Source organism: Narcine bancroftii, chromosome 8 (assembly GCF_036971445.1).
Source record: "Narcine bancroftii isolate sNarBan1 chromosome 8, sNarBan1.hap1, whole genome shotgun sequence".
Taxonomy (NCBI): Eukaryota; Metazoa; Chordata; class Chondrichthyes; order Torpediniformes; family Narcinidae; genus Narcine; species Narcine bancroftii.
In genome coordinates, this window is record NC_091476.1 from 160,494,951 (window position 1) to 160,519,074 (window position 24,124).

The window sequence follows — 24,124 nt, forward strand, 5'->3', positions numbered from 1 at the left end:
CGTGTTCTAAATAATTGACATGCGATTTCCCCACTTTTATATTGTGATTCTAAAGTTCAAATTTATTGTCACAGTACATGCATGCAATCGCCTACACCCTGAGATTCTTTTTTACAGCAACCTAGACAAACTACTCAAGAAAAGGATGTGTATTTAAAAAAAAAGAGAAATTCAGAAAAATTCTGTGCAAATACAAAAAAAAATATTCAGTAATAAATAATGTGCAAAGTAAAAATCCTTAAATGAGTCTCTGAGTCTGTTATTAAGGAGTCTGATGGTGGAGGGGTGGCAACTGTTCCTGAACCTAGTGGTTTGAGTCTTATGGCACCTATACCTCTTTACTTGAGGCAACAGCAAGAACAGAACATGTCCTGGGTGGTGTGGGTCCTTGATGATCACTGCTGCTCACTTATGGCAGCATTCCATGTAGATTTTCTCAATGTTGGGGAGAGTTTTGTTAGAGATGTATTGAGCTGCATCCACTATCTTTTTAGGGCTTTCCACTTGGAGGCATTGGTGCTCCATACCAGGCTGTGATGCAGCCAGTCAGCCCACTTTCCAGTACACAACTGTAGAAGTTTGCTCGGTTTCCTCTGTCAATACTGAACCAATGGAAACTCCTGAGGGAGTAGAGGTGTTAATGTGCTTTCTTCACAATGACGTTCATGGGTTGGGTCCAGGAAAAGACTTCTAAAATAGTGACTCCCAGGAATTTAAATTTGATCACCCTCTCCACCTCTGATTTCTCCCAGTGATCACTGGATTTTACACCTCTGTGTCTTACCCTTCCTAAAGTCTACATCAGCTCTTTGGTTTTGGTGACTTTTTTTAAATATATAGCACAGTAACAGGCCATTTCACCCACAAGTCTGTGCTGCCCAATTTACATCCCATCAACCTCCACTACCCCCCCCCCCCCCCCCCCGGTAAGTTTTTTGAATGGTGGGAGGAAACCGGAGCTCCTGGAGAAAACCCATGGAGATATGGGGAGAACATATAAACTCCTTACAGATTGTGGGGGAATCCCAGTCCTGTTCCAATCACTGGCACCTGAAAGGCGTTTGTTAACTGTGCTGCCCAGAGTGAGAGGTTGTTATTAGTACACCATTCAACTAAGTTTTCAAAATCTACCCCTATATATGGGACTCATTTTCTCTTTTTATATAGCCCACTATTGTGGCATTGTAAGCAGATTTGTAAATGCTGTTGTGGTATCAAGCCACACAGTCATAGGTGTAGAGCAGGGGACAAAGTATGCAGCCCTATGGTGCTCTTGTACTGATAGAAATTGTGGAGATGCTGTTCTTGCTACTCTGCGCTTGTTTGGGTTGGAGGGGAGGAAATCCAAGATCCAGTTACACAATGGGGTATTGAGGCCAAGGTCCTGGGGTTTGCTGAACAGCTTTGAGGGAATGATGGTAGTAAACAAATAGCATCCTGATTGATGCATCTTTGCTGTCCAGGTGTTCCAAGAATTTGTGTAGAGCTAGTGAGATGGCATCTGCTATAGACTTGTTGCTGAAGTAGGCTAAATGGAATGGATCTGTGTCACTGTTCAACACTATTCTCTCAAAACACTTCATTGTGGATGTTAGTGCCACTGGTTGATAGTCATTTAGACCGGTTACTACACTCTCCTTCAGCATGGGTACAATTGAAGCTTGTTTGAAACCAGTGGGTACCATGTCCTGCCAGAGTAAGATGTTGAAGATATCCATGAAAATGTTGGTTAGCACAAGTTTTCGTTACTTGGCTGGGTACTCTGTCCAGACTGGATACTTTTCTTGTATTCGCTCTACTGATGGCAGCCAATACATCATCTTTGTCTACTGACAGTGGAGGATATCAGGGGACGTGGGAATAAATGTTAACATTCCATTAGCTTCCTAGTGAAAAACAATTTTTCAACATTGTTCCATTCACTAGATCTTTTTTAATCTGTTTCAGCTGTCTTGTGTCTGCTTTACAAGTCTTGCTACCTATGTGATACCAGCAAATTTAGTACCAAAATCTTTATAACATTTGCATCCAAGTAATTTGTATAAATTGCAAAAAAAGATGTCCCAGTACTGACCCCCCCCCCACCCCGCCATCAGTCCCAACCAGAAAAAATCCATTTCTACTTGTTCTGTTATCTGTTAGTCACCCAGTATTTCATCCATACCAATGAATATCTTCCTTCATAGTGAGCTTTTATTTTCCACCATAACCTTTATGACACCTTATCAAATAACTTCTGGAAAGTGAAGTGTAATTCGTCTATTGGATTCAATATCCACATCACATTAATTCAAGGAATTCTAGTAACTTGGTTAAACATTTTGCCATCACTAAATCATGTTCTCTTTGCTTAATTACTTTGATTTATTTTTTTCAAAAATACCCTGTGCAATTGTCCAAAAAATGGCTTCTGGTAGTTTCCATAAAACAAATGTGAAACTTGATCATATACTGGCCTTTTTGAATAAAATTTATTTTCTAATCTAATGAGACCTTCCCCATATCTAGGGAATTTTGGAAAATTAAAAGCATGGGATCAGCTATGTCATTAGCTATTGTTGAAAGCTTTGACAAGGACTACTGTGTTGGTGTGGGGGTGGGGGAAATACTGCAGCAATTTAGTTCAAAATTAAGATTTAATTTGTGGACAAAATTGGAGCCTTGTTTCATTGTTGCAGGTTACGAACTGTCTCCTACAGCTGCTGCGAACTTCACCCGTAAAAACTTAGCCGAGTACCTACGAAGTCGGGTAAGTGAACTGAATATAACTGCTTACAGTTTTTGTCAAAGTCTTAATTTTTTTACAGACAGGAGGCAGGTAGATATTTTTTTTTTAAAATCCAATCTTTAAATTGTTACGACAGATAATTAGGCCATACTAGTTTTCCACTTGAGAGAATTGGCCAATATGTTGTTCTAAAATCTTGTTCTGCAGCCTTTAAATTGGGTAGGTAATGCTTTACTAATTTGTGTATCTGTTTCTAGTCATAATTAAATCACCCCTTTGAGTAATTTCCATTTTGTCATTAAAATGTGAACCTATGGGAATTCAATCAAACAATTACCCATAGTATCATAGCATAACTAGGATTCTCAAGTTTACGGTACCAAATGTAAGTTTGTTTCAAATATCAGGAGTACTCTTGTTTCCCCGCATATAAAATGAGTTTCAAAGATATCCAAATGAAGTATGTATTGTCTTGGGATTTAACTAAGAAAGAACACCAATGAATCTATGCACGGTGTAGGGTTTGATCACTGAATTTTTTATCAATTGAGAGTGTTTTTAAATTGAAGATGTAAATGTTGATATTGTTTACTGGCGCATCCCATTTGTATCTGCTATTATGGAATGCCACTCACATCATTGTTTGCATTGTTAGGTCTCCATATCCATTCTGTTAGTAAAACTTTTTAAATGTGTTATATTTGTAGATATTGAGCTGTTGCATTTGTGGTTGTGAACATTTACTGCAATCTTGTATTATCCTTTTATGACAGATAAAACCACATAGTCCTGGTTTAATTCTTTAAAAATATAGACTTTGCACATGTTGCCTGGATAATCAAAATGAATTCAATTATACAAATTGTGCAGGGAAAGTAATGATGTTCCATACTACCTATTTTGCAGTGGCATGCCAAATATTTTTGGGGGGTTTTTTTTGTAAGTTTTCATTAGGTGTTTTCAGTTTCTAGTGGATTTAAGTGGAGCCATTAAGTTGTATGAAAAAGTTACTGTTTTTCATTTAAAACAGATGTTGGTTGGGCTAATAAAAAGCTGAGGAAAAACCTGTTCTACCTCATCATAAAATTAGACTTTTTTTTCATTAAACCTTTTGGGATGTATTATCTGTAAGTTGTATTGTTATTATAGACCAGCTCTGGCTTTGCATCTGTTAAGCACATATTTTAGCAAAAGGCATTTGCCTCTTTCTCCCCTCCCATTCCCAACCCTTCAGGGGAACAAAAACATCTGTCCATGCCTGTAGTCTCTTTGCTGTGTAGTGCATTGGAGTAGACAGACTGTTGGGCAAGTCCAGGCATGGGAAGACTGTGAAGATCAATCACTGGGGACGTTAGTTGCACCTCATGACCTCCACTAACCAAAATCTTGTTAATTACCTTATTACAGAATTTATTTTAATCACTTGTAACAAGTCACAATTGCGATGCCCTGGCAAGGGAGCTCAAACCATTCACAGCATTTACCTGTGCCATATGTTGCTAATCACATGATCAGTGACAGACATCTAATAAGCTCGTCTCATCAGCCCCCCCATTGCACTCTGCACAGAAGGGTGGGCAAAACATCCCAATTAAATTATCCATAATTGATGATGTTGTATTGGCACTGAACCTTGCCCTCCCTTGACACCTAACGTTTTTAGTTAGCCAGCTGTTTAATTTTCCCTGGTGGTTTGGAATTGTGATCACAATGGAAGAATGTGTTTAGAATGAGCCAGAGGATGGAACTGTATTTATTTCCCAGAGCTATGGTTGCTACCTATCTTGGGTTCACAGCCATCTGCAATTATTAATCTGACTCCGCCCCAGTGAGTGATAAAATTCATGATGTTTGACAAGGTGTCGATCTCCAGAGTCTCAGATTTGTATTCTTAGAACAGCATATGATTGGAAATACGATTGAATATTTTTAATAGTTTTAAAATCAATTGATGTCAGATGTTGACTTGATTAATTGGTGCACAGGTATTTTGAATGAAACCTATTTTTAGATTTCAGGTGGACAAAGTTGGCAGATATATTCAAATATTGTATTCTTTATTAGAAATTGCATTAATCAACACATTTCATTATTGACATTATAGCACTCTTGCATGGTTAAATGCACATTGAATCCTGAATGGTAACCTAGTGATATCACACGAAACAAGTCTCAGCTCGTTCAAATTATGTTTCTCAGTTGTCAGTTCAAATGTGTGTCAATCTTCTCGTTAATGGACTGTGGTTTAGATTATATCAGTGTTAGTTTTGTTATTTTTGTTTATTGGTAACATTTGAACAGGCTCAGTGCAGAACTTTGCCAGGGTGTGTGGTATTTTATTTTTAAGAATTTGGGAAAAGTTTTCTTAATATTTAAGGCAGCATTCAAGTTATACATTTTGTAATGCTTAAAATGTGTTCAATATTCAATATTAATCTTCAGTATTTCTGAAGTGTATCACTGTACATAATTTTGTTTGAATAGAGCATTTCTTAACATTTTGTTCTGGTGGAGCACATTCATGGGTTCTGTATGCATTTTCCATAAAATCAGATTTGTCTTCATTCAAGGAGATAGTCAAGGTAGCATTGAGTTGCTCTTAATTCCTGGCAACCCAAGCAGTCCAGCTCTCTTTCAGACATCCTATCATCCAACTGCAAAGATCCTTGTGAGTTTGTTGCCTTAATTTATCAGTGCACTATTCTATCTAGAGATGAGCATATTCTCTTTGAATAAACTGTCAAACAATTGGCTTCTCTAGTGACCATAATCTCAACCCACGTAGCTGGAAATATTGAGATGATAGTTTCACAGCTGACTAGAAACCTTTTGCTTGTAATTGGTGCGCTTCTTAGCAGCTTGATGATATTTAAAAAATCTTGAATTTGTTAATAATTATTCAAACAGGAGCATGCTACTGAGAAATTGACAAAATTGAAGAAAATTGGATATAATGTTTAAGCATTTAGAGGTTCTAATTTCAAAATTCTAATCTCAGCAATATCGGCATGAACATGTTTTGTATGTACCATGTCATAGTAATTTGTCAAATTGTTTTTGGAAACCACAACTGAGCCTACTAATACAATTAGCCATCTTTAGATGGATAGGTATTTGATGGTAGCATTTGCGAAATTGATGAACAGCAACATTATTAAAAGGAAAAGATCTCCAAAATTTGGCAAACTGAAATCAAAGCAGAATATGTTAGAGAGAAAACAATTAAGGGCAGAACTTGATGATCATTATCATTTGTACTCGTGAGGAAAACAACATTCCTCTGAAGGAATGCAAGAAAATTCACTGGACCCATTTCAATTTGCCAATAGACAAAACCGTTCCACTGATGTTGCTGTAGTCTTGTCCCTCCACTTGTCCTGGCCCAACTGGAAAACAACACCTCATACTCTAGGCTCTAGGCTCTTCATCGACTTCAGCTCGATGTTTAATGTGATCAATCCTCAGAGGCTGGTGGAGAAGCTGTCCTTGCTGGGACTCAACACCCCTTTCTGTAACTGGATTCTGGACTTCCTAACAGAAAGAACACAGTCCATCTGGGTCAGCAGCAGAACATCAACATCACTGGAGCACCTCAGGGCTGTGTGCTCAGCCCTCCTTTTCACGCCACTGACCGACTGCAATTCCCAGTCCAGCTCTAATAGAGTCATCAGGTTTTCAGGTGATTCTACAGTAGTTGGCCTCATCAGCAACAATGAGTTGCACTGCAGAGAAGAGGTTGAAAATAACATGATATGGTGCAAGAATAACAACCCGAGTCTCAATGTGAAGTTCAAGAGGACTAGAAATGACCACCATCAACTACACATTAATAGTTCAGTAGTGGAGAGAGTAGAGAGCATCCAAGTTCCTCAGAGTCCACTTAACAAGTGACCTATCCTGGACACACAACATCTCCTCACTTGCCAGGAAAGTGCAACAGCAATTGCACTACCTGAGAAGACTGAGGGGGACAAGGCTACCACCTACCATCTTGTCAACTTTCTACAGGAGTTCTATTAACATTCTGGCCGGCTGCATCACAATTTGGTATGGTTGCTGGAGAGCATTGGTCAATCTCCAGGACTATAAAAGTGGCAGAGAGAATCACTGGGAGATTACTATTGATTTTTTTTTCTTTCTTTCTTTTTTCAATCTTTTTATTATTATTATAATTTATAAACACATACAGTTCAAAGAGATATAAAAAAATACATAGTAAGTAATGAATTAATACAGAGATATTAAACAATAATATTACAGAATAAAAATATATCATAAAAAAAATTTTTGATCAGTTTAGGGTGTGAACTATCTCTAAAAAAAAAGATATAATTAATAACAATATATGAAAAAAGAGAAAAAAAACCCCAAAAAAGAAGAAAAAACAAATCTGAATTAAAAAAAACTTTAAAAAAAAACTTTAAAAAAAACCTACAGATATAGCTAAACCACGCCGATCACTCCGATCTCATCTTACAGCCCAATTATCATACATAATCATAGAAAGAAAACAGAGCCAGATCAACTCACCACAAATGAAAATATTGAATAAATGGTCGCCAGGTTAACTCAAACTTAGAAGGGGATTCATAGACAGAGTTTCTAATTTTCTCTAAATTTAAACATAGTATAGTTTGGGTAAACCATTGGAAAACAGTGGGAGGATTTACCTCTTTCCAATTTAATAGTATAGATCTTCTAGCCATTAGTGTAAGAAAAGCAATCATACGATCCGCAGGGAGAGATAAATAAGTCAAATCTATCATAGGTAATCCAAAAATTGCAGTAATGGGATGTGGTTGTAAATCAATATTCAAAACAGTAGATATAATGGAAAAAATTTCCTTCCAATAATTCTGTAAAGAGGGACAGGACCAAAACATATGTGTAAGGGAAGCTATTTCCAATTGACATTTATCACATATAGGATCGATATGAGAATAAAAGCAATGGAGTTTATCTTTAGACATATGAGCTCTATGAACAACTTTAAACTGTATTAGTGAATGTTTTGCACATAGAGAAGAAGAGTTTACCAGTCGCAGAATTTTATTCCAATTTTCATTAGAAATATGAAGGTTGAGTTCTCTTTCCCAATCATTTTTAAACTTTTCAAAAGTCCCAGAATTTATTTTTGTAATTATATTATATAATTTAGATATCACACCTTTTGGAGGGAATTTTGAATATAGTATATCCTCTAAAACAGTCGTAGTCTCCCGATTGGGAAAAGAGGGTAAAGTCGAAACTAAGAAACTCCTAATCTGCAAATATCGAAAGAAATGAGATCGAGGTAAATCATATTTCATGGATAATTGTTCAAATGACATGAAAGAGTTATCCAAGAATAAATCCGAAAAGCATGTTATACCTTTAACTTTCCAGAGTATGATTTTTTTTAAATTACTTTCATATGTATATATGTACTGCATATGTATTATTTGTATGTGATATATCTAGTTGCATGTTTTGCACTGAGGATCAGAGAAGGCTGTTTTATGGGTTGTCCTTGTACAAATGGAAATAATGAACTTGAAAGTTTCTTTCACAAATCCATGCAGCAGACTAACCCTAAAACTACATTCGTATCTGCCATGATTGTACTTTCTGAACTAAATATTACCCAGCTAAATTGTGATTATTTTCCTATTTAGTAGTGTAAACATGCAGTTAATCTCTGGATTACAAAATATAAATAAAAGTACAGGTATTAAACATTTGTTTCAGGATACAACTAAAATTGTAATGAAATCTAATTGAAAGCCAGAAGACAGAATTCTGATAATAAATTGTAATCTGACCAATGATGGGTGTTTTTAATTAAAATAGCAGAAGGAAAAAGTGGTTTGTACTTAAACATTAAAGCAGTTGTCTCCCATTTATAATGGTACAAAGGTATTGGCTACAATTCAATTGCATAAAACTTTTTCCAATGTTGAGATTTGATATTTAACTTTACCCAGAGTCATTTAAACAACAGTTTCTGGAACATTTGCTCTGAAGTTTTGATTGGATGTACAATGCTTTTGTAGAATTATAATGCAAATTAAAACAAGTTATGGATATTCTTTGGTCAATGTGTTTGGACCTTTATAGCTCGCATAGGTTGGTATTTTAGCTAATTTCCTCACCCACTTCCATCCCATCAATGTACAAGTTTCAAGCCTTAAGCCTTCAAATTTCCTGAATCTTTAGTCACATACAAGGTTTCTATTTTCTTGGCTCTGATTGTAAGGGAAAAGAGAACTAGAAACTTCTTATGGCACCCCAACTCCAAGGTCCAAAGAAATGGAATCACCATCAGGATAATCTGAAGTTTTCTAAAAGTCCCAGTTATTTCGTGAGTGATGGTTGATAACATCTTTATCCGCATTTTCCTCTAAGTCCTGTCTAGGACCTGCTAACATTTTTAATGAAAATGTTCATTCCAATTACTCGATTATTTTTATTTCCAGAATTTTGTTATGCTGTTTTCTGCTTAAAATTCTAGTCCTTCTGCATCTTTGGAGCATGTTGCACATTCATTTGATGAAATAATTAACACATTAGTGCCACTTTTATGGCACTATTTCTTGTATTGGGCAAATTCTCATTGCTGAATAACCCGTACACTGAATGGATTTTTGCAGCTGAATAATTAGATTTCACAAGTGCAGCTTTAAAGCAAATGATATCATTTGTAGCTCAGGCAGTTCCCTACCAGTGGCAGTGTCAAAGATGCAGCCAGGGCCAACACTTGAATTCTACCTTCCACACACAAGACTTTTCATATTGTAGGGTTGTATCTGCTTTTTTTTCATCTTCACTCTTGTAATGTCAGACTTTGTTTCATGATGTGGCGTTTCATTTGTCTTTGGCTCTTTTTAATCTACTATGCCATTTAAACACTGTACTTTACACTACCATGATTTTTAATTATTATTTTTGAAATTTTCTTTAGATACTAACACAATTTCTTCCACAGGCAGATTTGATGTATGAAAGAATTGGGTTTTTTGGGTATCTGAAAAATGACACTTTCAGTTTTCAATTCTTTAATTTTCATGTCAAATAATTTTACTTTAAAAGATAATGGAGCTAAATGGAGAATGAATGGTTCAAGTTATTTTGCATTATATATTCTCACCTAAATTCTCCAAGTGATTTGAACTGTTTCTGTATTTGAAATTTTATTTCTTTAATATTCATGAAAATATGACTACTGTGGAGCAAAATTCCTATAATTTTATAGGTACTTTGACACTGTTCAGGGTGATTTTCAAGGTGAAAGTTAGAGATTGAGTACTCGATGCTTGGTGAGTTTTGGAGTCCACATATCTTTTGATTCTGTAATGAATTGCCAAGCTGGTAAATTCAGAAAAATAAGCAATTTAAAGGAAATTGTCTACTACAGGAGGCAAACATGAGCCAGGCTGATGGCAGGAAGTAAAATAATAAGAATATATCAGCGCTTGTTTTATGATTCTTTGGAACATGGGTTTGTAGATTTTTATCCTTAAAATCTAATAAATTTGAACTTGACCTTTAAATGTTTATATTCAATTCGGGTGCCTTCAAATTCGGGTACTCTGTGCCTTCTTATGGCTGCAGCAGAGGTTGAGAGGCGGAACAGTTGTGGGGATTGAAGAATTAAGGAGGGAAGTTGTTCTCCACTACTAAATCCATATCATTAATTTAGACACTTGGAACTATAGTCATTCATCACTTAACGTCCATGATACGTTCTGTGAAATAGCCTATTATACGATTTGGACATTGTGTGAACGCCATAAATACCTGGCAAAGCTATGTGGGATACTGCAATGTACCTGTATTGACTAAATAGCCAAAATACTGTACGCATTATAACAATATTAATATTTGGGGAGAATCTACAAGATTTAGAGTCGGTCACATACATACACACATTTTGGAACAGATCTTATTTGAAAGACAGAAGAATTCACATTGCAAGATCTCTGGAGAATGTAAGCACCTTTCACAAGTAGGTGTTAAATGAACTGGTATCATAAAATGCTTGACCATTGTCTTGCTGGAGTCATGCTGTCTATCAGTACCCTTTCTGCAAAGTGCTCACAGAAAGGTCAATTCTGGATTTTGTTTACCTAAGATAACAACTTAAAATGAAGAACTCCTGTTGTTTGCTGGAGAAGGTGAGGGTTTTGCAAGACATGAGTCACATGCTCTCTTTGGAGTTTCAGGTGGAAAAGAGAGAGAAGTGAGTTAACAGCTCAGTCAGTCAGTGTGTGGGACACTGACAAGTAACTGAAACGTGTAATCCAGGGAAAACTGTTTGAAACTGATGAAAGCAAGTTCCAGAGCAGTGGATGGCTAGAAGTGCTATCTGTCTGATGTTTCTCTTGAAATAGAGGAAGAAATGGAACTCTGTGATAGCTTGAAGAAAGAGGTTACCATCTAGAAGACCCTGATGGGGCAAGTTTCATCAGTGAGACCCTGAGGTGACTAGTGGTGGTACCTCAGTTGTGGAAATCCTGGAGCAACAAATATCTCTCTGCAAACCCTACAAGAACCTTCCTGAGCATTTACCTTTCAAGCACCAGGCCTGGTGAACTTTATACATGTTAAATTAAATTCTGTGTACAGTATGGTGATTGCCTGCCACCAGAGAACTTGGAAGAAGGAGAAGTGAGATTGAACTGTGAACCAAAGAACTTTTCTTGAATTTACACACACATTACATACATGTGCGCTTAGAATTAGAAGGGGTAATTTGGGTTAGTATATAGTATAAGAATAGAGTTAAGTTAAAGTTTGATTCTATTTTCATGTTTGAAGTTGATTAAAAATAACTTTTGCTTTGAAAGCCACTTATCTTGGTGAATGTCTATTGCTGCTGGGTTTTGGGGTCCTTTGGGCTCGTAACAGCATACAGTACTGTATTTCAGCTAATATATTTGGCAAGGTTATATATGGGTTAAGTAGGTACAATCAACAGAGATTACACTACAACACTCAAGAAATACGCAATACAGAGATTGAATGCTGCTGCCCTATGAGTCGAAGCATACACTGTTATACAGTAAACTTTTTATTTGTAAGTAGGGAAAGTTCACGTTAAAATAACAATAGAAAATACAATACATAAGCCAGTAACATGGGCGTTTATTATGATTATCAAGACGTGTTATATATGTATGTACCATTATACGCTTGGCAGCACAATCACTTTGAATACAAGAAACGTGAGCTACACGTGTTGCACGCGGGAAGCTGTTGCACCCACTATGTCCCATTCTCAGATCTGGATTTATGAACTCTATTATAACCTTGTGGGACCATGAACGTATATGTGGTCGGACATTGCCTGAACGGACGTTATGCAGCACATGAGTGTATTCATGTTTCAAATAACATGAATGTTCTGTCTGTGGTAAATGGAAAAAAATGTCGAAGCTTCTGTGAGGCCCTCTGTTTTTCAAGACTCCAAAACAATGTGAATATTTTACTGACAAAGGACATGCTCAAATACACTAAAATAGTTTTAAGTTATAGAAATGTTAACAGTAGGCTTGAAGTAAATGCATGTCATTTGATTATTTTCAAAGCTTCAAGTGGATTATAACATGAAAGCCTTGGTTTATATTAAAGTTACAAATGTGATTCTGAAATGTTAAATCAGTGTATTGCATTACTTTAATGATAGGCCAACTTCTGCCATTGTTTCCAAAGTAACATGTATCATCTTATTCATTCCTGGCAACAAATTTATTCTTTTATATTACTCTGGAATCAAATACAATAAAATCATCATTTAGAAACTGATTTTATCTTTGGAAAATGAAATTAATGTTTTAGCTGAAAACAGTAATAAGAATAAAGTGTCAGGATCATAAAAATAACCATTTTAATTAAAAGCTGGTGCAAGAATGTTTAATAGGAAGAATTATAATGTTCAACTAAATGGTGTGATTTAATGCAGTATATGTATTCATTTGACATTTGCCTCGTAGTTATTGTAAAAATGGTGAACGTTAATAAAATAAGCCAAATTGTGCATGTCATGAATTTATGCTCCCTGGCCCACATAAGCTACAGGTCCAATAAATGTGTTTCCGAAAAGTAGAGGAAGCTGCCTGCAATAAGCATTGAGGCCCTTTTACCAAAAGTTCCACACAGAAGACTTGGATCAATATAATTTGTAAGTTTTGAAATTGTAGTTTTCGACTGCAAGACCCTATTCTAGTGACACTTCAGGCATTTTCTCTTAAAGAAATGTAGGAAGCTTTGCTATTTTACTGTCTTTTCAAGTTCAAATGTATTATCAGTTCATGACATCACATCTAACCCTGTCCAGGTTCCAACTACCCCACCTGCAGATTAGAGGAACAACACCTTATTTTCCATCTGGGCACTCTCTAGCCAGATGGCATTCATATTGACTCCTCTGCTTTCACCGAGCCTGCTTGCCCTTTCTTTCCCCTCCCCTTTTCCAGTTCTCTCCCCTCCACCCACTTAGCCACCCTTCCTCACCCTGATCATAGTTGTCTCTCTTTCCCTTCTCCACCTATCATCTCTTGTCTTTGCCAACCCCCCATCCTATTGTTCGGATTCCTGTCGACAATCTTTCATGCCTCGAAGGGTGCATGCCCAAAACATCGGTCATGTATTTTTACCTTTGCTACATAAATGACACTTTGACTAGCTGAGTTTCTCCAGCATTTTGTGTGTGTTTATTTCATCCATGGTGTCTATTAGATTTTCTTGATTCACTTCTGAGATTCATTTTCCTGTGGGTCAGACAGAATTTGTCTGTAACCGTAAACTACTTAACAAAAAGCTATGTACTTTTTATAAGAAAAATGTAAACAAACTAAAAATACAGAAAATATTAATATTCTGTAATAAATGTGCAGTAAGAGTCCTTAAATGAGTCTTAGTTTGTTGTTGAGGAATCTGATGGTGGAGGAGTGGCAACAGTTCCTGAACCTGCTGTGTGAGTCTTGTGGCACCAATAACTCTTTCCTGAACAGAGCATGTCCTGGGTAGTGTGGATCCTTAATATAGAGATTTTCTCAATACTAGGGAGAGTTTTGCCTGTGATGTCCTGGGCTGTGTCCACTACTTTTTGCAGGGCTTTCCACTCTGAGATCTTTGTGCCCCCATACCAGGCCATGATGCAGCCAATCAGCATATTGTCCACTAGTTTAAAGTTTCCCACATCATACTGAACCTCTGCAAAGTAATTTTGATAGTTGGTGCAGACTTTGGATGGGAAGGCTGTATGTGATTCTAAATTATTAAAGGAGCTAGAACTCTGCTGGCAACTTCACTGTGGATGTATGTTGTGGTATGGCACTGAGCCGCATGCAAATTTTCTCATCGGGAGTGGGGGAATCTGACAAAACACAGGAGAATTTGATTATCACCAGAGTATTTAGTACCCAAGTTTTTAAAACAAAAATTCATGTCCATAAAATTTCTTTGCTACATAAATTATCTGTGTAAGGTTAAAACTGCACCTTGTTTATTTTTCGTAAACTTACAACAAATTATTTTTTCTCAACTTAAAAAAGGCAAATGGTAAAGATGTAGCCTGATTTTTACTTTATGTTGAAATTGCTTCACCATACTGGATAAGTTTTTTTTTATTGCTGTGTTGGTCAGTGAAACTTCCTTCATCAGTATTTTATTCTTCATCAAATTGTGCCGGCTGTTCGTGCAAGCTTCTAAAGGTTTAATTATGGCTGCTAGGGTTTGGAAGAGGTCCAATATGAGATTAGCGCTCCTGCTCCACTGCTCGGTGGGATACTTCCTTGTTCTCTGCCCAAACTGTTAGCTTGTTTCACCAGATGTCACAGAGAAACCCATCAATGGTGTGCCTCTTATCTTGTATGTTTTGTACATTTTTTATTAAACTTTGTTAGCTTAGTTGTCCTGCCTTTGTTATTTCACAGTTTGCAGACTAACTTCAATGTGGTTTCTTAATCAAACATTTTTGTTTTGAATACTGAATACCTTCAGGGACTGTTCAATTTTTTTTATATTAAAGGTGGCTTTAGTTGATTTATATAATAACATTAATATATTGATCACTGTGATTTGGATATGAGAGCAGCTGTTACTACCATTGCTTCCATCACAATTGATACGGTCTTCAACCTTCATGTTTAATTAATTATCAATCTCTTAATTTTTTGCTGTTTCTTTTTCTGTGTCGCTTTCCCTTGTTCTTTTGAGTGCTTGAATTTGGTATTATCTCTTAATTGTTGGGAGATTCCTGTTCTTTAATATCTGTATTCAGCATCAGGAATTTGCTATTTAATTTTAACATTATTTTAGAATGGTAGACTTTTTTGGAAAAAATGTCTGAATTTTTAAAATTATACTTTAAAACTGCTATAAATTCTGTGACACCATCCATAATGCAATTTTATGAAAATAATTGTAACTTAAATTCACATAAATTATTCTGTCCATCTTATCTATTAAAACAGTGGGACTTGCACAGCCTGTGGAGCTATGAATTGTATCCAACATATTCAGATTTGCAGTATGTGGTGTATTCACCAAACTCCTTCTCATTCCATTCTTGATCTGCAATTGTAGTTTTCCAAAAAAAATCACATTGTTCTTTAGCACCAGTCACCTTGTAAGATTATTATTGTTTACTTGCAACTTTGCTCAACTCGCTATCAAAAAATTCAATATACCGAGAAATGCTGTTCATGCTAGTTGAAATAGCTACCCAACCTAATGCTGCCTCCTAGCACAAGTCCCACAGCCGTATTATTCATAGATTCAGTTACCCATCCAAGTATTACTTGAATGAAATTGGTTTCTGCCTGCCACCTTTTTCAGGTGGTAATTTGAAATCCCTGCTGCACCCGAGTGGAAAAATAAGTTTCACTCTTGTTGGCCGTTTACTTTAAATCCACATCTCTCGTTCGATCATCACTGTTTACTCTTTTTTTGAAGTCACTTAATTTTGTGTCATTTCGTTTATTCTCCTCGTTGCTTACTCTCCTGTTGTCTAATATGTATTTTTTATCACCTAAAGCGAGGGAAAGAAAAGCACTGGACAAATGCATGAAGGGGTGAATTGGGAATGCATGGGATGGTTGGTTATGTTTTTTATGAACAAGAATAGCTGTCCCATTGGACATTTTATAACCCTAAATTCTTTTACTTATTTAGAAATACAGTATGGTTACAGGTCATTTCAGCCCACGAATCCGTGCCGCCCAATTTACACTCCATTGAACGTACCATGTTCGGAATATTCATTTGCAAAAGGGTGAATTCATTATATATTGAAGACTTGATAAAAAGCATAAATCATAATTAACCAGATTGTCATTGTAAAACTGGAGAATTGAAAACCATTGTAAATTGAAGGTCTATCTAATCTTCGCATTGATACTTTTCTTGTACTTCATGAGTTCATTCCATTGAAACATAGTTAGTGCAGTATTTTGTATTCTACTCTCACATCCTAACCTTTAATTTAATAAATTATCCACAAAATACATTGATTTTCTTGCTATTGAATCCAAGGGAAATCTCAAGGATTCAGTTTCATATCAAAGTTCAAATTTATTATCAGAGAACTTGCATGACATCACATACAGCCCTGCAATTCTTTTTCATGAGAACCAGGTGGAGTTTTCAATTACCAGTAATTGTAAGCTGTCTCAAGAAAAATTAGGTAAACAAAAGAAAAAAATGTAAACTGTGCAAATATAAATATTAAGTAATAAATAATAAGTTGTGGCGGCGCACTCACTCAGGGCGAACCATCCCGCTTGTAATGCCACGTGGTGGGGCAGCCCTGGGAAGATGGTGCCATTGGAGGCTTCTTCCCCAGTCGAATCTCCTGCATGGCGCGCGCCCCAGGCAGTTTCTGTGACATCATCACGCACAGGGTGACTGAGCCAATGCTGCCCTTAAAGGGGCATGCGCAAAATTCAAATTAAACAGTCGTTAATGACCCTCAACATGGTGGTTGTGTCTCTCTCACTGCCCACCAGCACAGAATGAAGTAAGTGTTCTTAAATGAGTCTCTGCAGAATTGATGTTCAGGAGTCTGATGGTTGAGGGGTAACAATGATTCTTGAACTTGGAGGCACAAGACCTGTGGTACCTGTATCCTCTTCCTAAAGGTAGCAGTGAGATTTGAGCTCATCTTGATGCTGTGCATCCTTAGTAATTGCAGCTGCTCTCCCATGGCAATGTTTCACGTAGATCAGTGGTTCTCAATCTTTTTCTTTCCACTCACATACCACTAAGTAATCCCTATGCCATCAATACTCTGTGATTAATAAGGGATTGCTTAAGGTGGTACATGAGTGGGAAGGAAAGGTTGATAATCACTGCTCTAGACCCCGTTGTTACTGAAATATTTTGCTTGAGAAAAATTGTCATTGGCCCATTTCCTTTGGAGTTATGAAACAGTGCACCTAACGAGCCAATTAGGTACGATTAAAATCCCTTACTAATCACAGAGCACCTATGGCATAGGGATTACTTAGTGGTGTGTGAGTGGAAAGAAAAAGGTTGAGAACCACTGATGTAGAAATTCTCAATGGTGGGGGTGGGGGGGGGGGTGTTTTGATGCAATGTACTGGGCAGTGATCACTACCTTTTTACAGGGTCTTTTGCTCAGTGGTATATGTGCCTCTGGTGTAGGCTTCATGGTCAAGAGCTTCATTGCCTCCAAACTCGAAAACCTTCCGACAGGCCACTCTGACCGGATCATGTCCATGCGACTCCCCCTTCAAAACAAGCGTCACATCACCCTCATCAGTGTCTATGCTCCAACCCTCCAGGCGGAACCAGCAGAAAAGGACAAGTTCTACACCGACCTGCGCAACCTCATCCAACGCACCCCTACAGCCGACAAGGTTGTCATCCTGGGCAACTTCAACACTCGTGTCGGCAAAGACTCAGAAACCTGGCCAGGAATCCTGGGCAAGCATGGCGTCGGCAAGTGCAATGACAATGGGCGCCTCCTGTTGGAGCTCTGCGCAGAACAGCGGCTTGTCATTACAAACACCCTTTTTCAGCAGAGGGACAGCCTTAAGACCACCTGGATGCAGGTGGCACCTCCTGGACTACATCCTGGTGCGAGAAAGTGACAAACGAGATGTGCTCCACACCAGGGTCATGCCTAGCGCGGAATGCCACACTGACCACCGGCTGGTTCGCTGCAAGCTCAACCTTCACTTCAAGCCAAAGCCCAGGAACAATAAAGCCCCCAGAAAGAGGTTCAATGTTGGAAACCTGCAGTCAGACGAAGCGAGAGGAAACTTCCAGGCAAACCTCAAAGCAAAGCTCGACGATGCAACCCGCCTCACGGACCCGTCCCCTGAAACCCTCTGGGATCAGTTGAAGACTACCATACTGCAATCCACTGAAGAGGTACTGGGCTTCTCCTCCAGGAAAAACAAGGACTGGTTTGACGAAAACAGCCAGGAAATCCAGGAGCTGCTGGCAAAGAAGCGAGCTGCCTACCAGGCTCACCTTACAAAGCCGTCCTGTCCAGAGAAGAAACAAGCCTTCCGTCGCGCATGCAGCCATCTTCAGCGCAAACTCCGGGAGATCCAAAATGAGTGGTGGACTAGCCTCGCCAAACGAACCCAGCTCAGCGCGGACATTGGCGACTTCAGGGGTTTCTACGAGGCTCTAAAGGCTGTGTACGGCCCCTCACCCCAAGTCCAAAGCCCGCTGCGCAGCTCAGACAGCAAAGTCCTCCTCGGCGACAAGATCTCCATCCTCAACCGATGGTCAGAACACTTTCAATCTCTTTTCAGTGCCAACCGCTCAGTCCAAGATTCCGCCCTGCTCCAGCTCCCTCAACAGCCCCTAAGGCTAGAGCTGGATGAGGTTCTCACCCTGGATGAGACATATAAGGCAATCGAACAACTGAAAAGTGGCAAAGCAGCAGGTATGGATGGAATCCCCCCCAGATGTCTGGAAGGCTGGCGGCAAAACTCTGCATGCCAAACTGCATGAGTTTTTCAAGCTTTGTTGGGACCAAGGAAAACTGCCTCAGGATCTTCGTGATGCCACCATCATTACCCTGTACAAAAACAAAGGCAAGAAATCAGACTGCTCAAACTACAGGGGAATCACGTTGCTCTCCATTGCAGGCAAAATCTTCGCTAGGATTCTACTAAATAGAATAATACCTAGTGTCGCCGAGAATATTCTCCCAGAATCACAGTGCGGCTTTCGCGCAAACAGAGGAACTACTGACATGGTCTTTGCCCTCAGACAGCTCCAAGAAAAGTGCAGAGAACAAAACAGAGGACTCTATATCACCTTTGTTGACCTCACCAAAGCCTTCGACACCGTGAGCAGGAAAGGGCTTTGGCAAATACTAGAGCGCATCGGATGTCCCCCAAAGTTCCTCAACATGATTATCCAACTGCACGAAAACCAACAAGGTCGGGTCAGATACAGCAATGAGCTCTCTGAACCCTTCTCCATTAACAATGGCGTGAAGCAAGGCTGTGTTCTCGCACCAACCCTCTTTTCAATCTTCTTCAGCATGATGCTGAACCAAGCCATGAAAGACCCCAACAATGAAGACGCTGTTTACATCCGGTACCGCACGGATGGCAGTCTCTTCAATCTGAGGCGCCTGCAAGCTCACACCAAGACACAAGAGAAACCTGTCCGTGAACTACTCTTTGCAGACGATGCCGCTTTAGTTGCCCATTCAGAGCCAGCTCTTCAGCGCTTGACGTCCTGCTTTGCAGAAACTGCCAAAATGTTTGGCCTGGAAGTCAGCCTGAAGAAAACTGAGGTCCTCCATCAGCCAGCTCCCCACCATGACTACCAGCCCCCCCACATCTCCATCGGGCACACAAAACTCAAAACGGTCAACCAGTTTACCTATCTCGGCTGCACCATTTCATCAGATGCAAGGATCGACAATGAGATAGACAACAGACTCGCCAAGGCAAATAGCGCCTTTGGAAGACTACACAAAAGAGTCTGGAAAAACAACCAACTGAAAAACCTCACAAAGATAAGCGTATACAGAGCCGTTGTCATACCCACACCCCTGTTCGGCTCCGAATCATGGGTCCTCTACCGGCATCACCTACGGCTCCTAGAACGCTTCCACCAGCGTTGTCTCCGCTCCATCCTCAACATCCATTGGAGCGCTTTCATCCCTAACGTCGAAGTACTCGAGATGGCAGAGGTCGACAGCATCGAGTCCACGCTGCTGAAGATCCAGCTGCGCTGGATGGGTCACGTCTCCAGAATGGAGGACCATCGCCTTCCCAAGATCGTGTTATATGGCGAGCTCTCCACTGGCCACCGTGACAGAGGTGCACCAAAGAAAAGGTACAAGGACTGCCTAAAGAAATCTCTTGGTGCCTGCCACATTGACCACCGCCAGTGGGCTGATAACGCCTCAAACCGTGCATCTTGGCGCCTCACAGTTTGGCGGGCAGCAACCTCCTTTGAAGAAGACCGCAGAGCCCACCTCACTGACAAAAGGCAAAGGAGGAAAAACCCAACACCCAACCCCAACCAACCAATTTTCCCCTGCAGCCGCTGCAACCGTGTCTGCCTGTCCCGCATCAGACTTGTCAGCCACAAACGAGCCTGCAGCTGACGTGGACTTTTACCCCCTCCATAAATCTTCGTCCGCGAAGCCAAGCCAAAGATATGTGCCTCATACCAGGTCATGATTCAGATGGCCAGGGCACTTTCCACCACTCACCTGTAGAAATTTGCCATGGTTTCTGATGACATCCCAATCTTCCACAAACTCTTGAGAAAATGGAAGCGTTGACATGCTTCATGATGGCATTAATATGAAATTGACCTATCATTGATATCTTTGACATAAAGGAACAGTGGGGGGAAATTTAATTTAATTTAGAAATATAGCAGGGTAACGCAGTCATTCTCAACAGTGGCCATATGACCCACTGGGGGGGGGGGGGGGGCGCAGCGCCTTCAGGAGGGTGGGGCACAGACTGAAATTTTTTTTTTGTTTAGTGGGAGCAAAGTATGAATGAAAATAATGACTGCTTCACAGGAAAGGGGGTGGGGGGGGGCCATAAACTTTGAGCAGAATCTCAAGGGTGCCATAGTCAGAGGTTGATGATGGCTGTGGTAACAGACCCTTCCAGCCCACGAGCCTTCGCCATCCAAATACACCCATGTGGCCAATTAACCCCTTTTGTCCTTGGAACATGGGGGAAAACCCACGTAGACACGGGGAGAATGTGCAAACTCCTTACAGACAGCGCCATTATTCGGATCTGGGTCGCTTGCACAGTAATAGCATAGCACTAACCACATCACTAAACATGCCACCTCAAGCTTCGTGTGTGCTGACTTCATGGTTTAGTTGCTAATAAGTGAGGATTTTAAATCTGATTGATTATACTTGTGCAATAACTGATTCCCACAGTCATTTATTTTGTTTTTAATTTGTTAAAATTCTAAATTAAAACAATCCTTGCATTCGAGTTGTTATCCAAGATGTGAGCAATTTGACTGAAATGTTTGCATTGCTGTTGATCATAGAGCAAAGTTGGTTTATTTTGAATGATGATCAAGTCCCTCCCATTTTGTGTCGCAGACTCCCTATCATGTGAACATGATTCTAGCTGGTTATGACAATCATGAGGGCCCTGCACTTTACTATTTGGACTATTTGGCAGCTTTGGCTAAAGCACCTTTTGCTGCCCATGGATATGGAGCTTTCCTAACACTCAGCATCTTGGATCGATACTACAAACCAGGTGGGTGTATTTATATTGGAATATACTGCACTCATGATAAGTAATTGCAAATTATTGTATTCATTTCCCTTTTCTAGATGCTTTGCAACACAGCATTGAAAGTGTTTTCCCTGTAAACACCTTGGTTGCACTATAATAATGATCTGTCATCTGCTCCAGCAGTCTTGCACTTTGCCACTGTCAGTCCCTGATTTGCCCTTTCTATTTTAGTCATTTAATTATGCTAATTTAGTCAACACTGGCTCCTTGATTCAACAAAATAGTCCTCTAATTCAATATTTATTGGATTTTTTAAAATTTAATCTGTTTTAATACTCAGTAGCTGAACAGGGTATAGTTAACTTTATAAAAGTCCAAAGGTCAGCTTTCAGAAGGAAGTAAATTCTTTCCTCTGAAGCAGTCAAAGTACATTTAGTGAAGCCAGCTGTGCAAATCAGTTAGAAATCACTTCCATGTACCAAATAATTTTGAAATTGATGTTTTCCCATTTAGGATAAATGGTTAATTTTGGTTCTTTTTGTGAGTGCCTTAACAATTTTAAGTATTTTCATCAGTATATGATACAGTTGAAACTGAAGCTTTGTAGGTATCCTTCGTCATTAAGAGTCACAAAGATTTTTTTGAGCAGAGGAACGGGAAAGAAGTTGAAAGTATCCTGGATATTTTTTCTCCTTTACACTTGAGCATATAGCCTCATCCTAATTAGAATTGGATCTTGATTTGTAAGTATGTTACAATTTTTCTGAAACGCTTTGAAAGAAATAAAAAGCCCTTTTTTGGGATTATACACATTTGAAATTGTATTTTGTAGAAAATTTAATTTATTAAAAGAAATTGAACAATAAAAATTAATTCTAGAATCTCATTTCAGAACTTTTCAACTAGCTGTGGTCTTAATGCTATATTCCAGCTTTTAAATTGAGCTCCGAAGAGTTTAAAAATCTTGAATTTCTTTTTAACTGGGCACAATTTTGTGTTGCACAATGTGTTAAGTGGCATTGACTATATGATGGCCCCTTATGACTGAGCAAGCACGGGTCTTTACTGGAGTAAAAAGCACGTGTCCGTTGCATTGATGAATCTAATGCTCAGCAGGAGACCGGTGAAAGAAGTGGGCGAAATGCAGCCAGCATCTGCAGATGGAGCTCATTACCCTGTTTGTAATAAATTGAATCTAAGAGGTGCCTGTCCTTTTCCCGGGTTTGGACCAGGAAACGGAGGCGGATTCTGATACGTTTCGATTTCCAAAAACTAATTGATTTGTTCCAGTTTGCAGTTTGAGTGGGCCTGATTCTGTTTAAAAAATCTTCCTTTACATAGGGTCTGTATTCAGCTGTGAGTCAGATAACTTCTGTTTTCTAGTCTGCACTTTATTTAATTTTGTGGGGGGAGGGGTGGGGTCTCATTTTTATTTGAGAAGATTTCAAAAATTGAAACAATATGTTTGCAGATCTCACACGTGAAGATGCTGTGGAGCTCTTGAAGAAATGTTTGCAAGAGGTGAGATCCAAATGTGATTGGAATTCTCTAGGAAAATTTGTTATTTTATAAAGGGGGTTCTTCACCTCTGGGGTTCTGAAATTTGCTGCACATATTTATATTTTCACACTGATGAGAAAGCAGCGAGGCCCTTGTCATTTTCTCTTTGTACTCTCTGATTGGGTATATTAGGTCTTTTTAAATTGGGGATTACCCTTAAAGAGTGCTACTTTAGTCTTTCTAAAGTTTTCAGGGAGTGAACATGTCCTTGTTGTGCAAATCAAGTAGGTGTATGGACACTCACGTGATCCTTTCTTTTCCCCCCCCCCCCTCCCATATAACCCTTTTATTCCCCCCATATAATTTAAAGCTGTTAAGATTTTCTGGGAGGGAAAATCTTTGTACAAAAAATGAAGATTATATTTCTCGCTTTAAAAACATGGCTTTTCCATGTACTGCTAATGCAGGAATTAGCACATGTGTGCATGCCCTATTGTTTCATTGTACCCCATCTTTTATAAATGTTGTTAGAAATTATTTCTATATTAAGCCTGTATGTGATTTTTGGTTTTGATGGATTCACTTGGAATTATTTTGTTTTTCAGATCCAGAAACGATTTATTCTGAATCTTCCTTCCTTTACTGTTCGGATAGTTGATAAGGACGGTGTTCATGATATGCCACAGATTTCCCTGTCACAGATATAATTTTGCTTTTTTTTTGGCTGTTTTTTACTTGTAGAAATTTATTATGTTTTTGAGCCCAATAAAGCCTGAGGTTCACACTGAGTTGTGGAGTTTGTTTAAAATTATGATCTAATTTCTGCACAATCACACAAGTTCTAGTGTACAGCAGAATTTTGAAATTGATCTTTAAAAAAAAAGGTTTCTAAGTGACTTGCAGAAAGCGTGTAAAATGAATATTTCTGAAATGCAGACTAATACTTTTGTCTGATCCCTTGTGACTTGACTGATGTTGGTCCACAAAAATTTCCCTGATCTTGCTTTGTGCAAGATTGCAAAAATTGCACAGATAGGTTACCTAGCTACAGATTAGTGCAGATCATAATTTTAGATTTTGGTTTGAATTAATTAGTGCAGATATGTGCCGCAGATAAATAAACCTGCGAAATGCTGACCACAGATAATGCTGGGCTGGGGAGTTTCAACATGCAATCTGCAAATAA

At 38.8% G+C, this 24,124-nt stretch overlaps 1 protein-coding gene across 1 annotated transcript in view; it reads left to right on the forward strand.

Annotated features, from left to right (window-relative positions):
• psmb2 (proteasome 20S subunit beta 2) overlaps positions 1-23,726 on the forward strand; it is a 37,505-nt gene extending 13,779 nt beyond the window's left edge. Inside the window, exons 3-6 of the mRNA XM_069895680.1 lie at positions 2,679-2,749; positions 21,297-21,459; positions 22,910-22,959; positions 23,544-23,726. Of these exons, the coding sequence (XP_069751781.1) occupies positions 2,679-2,749; positions 21,297-21,459; positions 22,910-22,959; positions 23,544-23,645 (386 nt within the window). The 3' untranslated portion in view covers positions 23,646-23,726. The remainder of the gene's footprint in view (positions 1-2,678; positions 2,750-21,296; positions 21,460-22,909; positions 22,960-23,543) is intronic.
• The last annotated feature ends 398 nt before the right edge of the window (positions 23,727-24,124 follow it).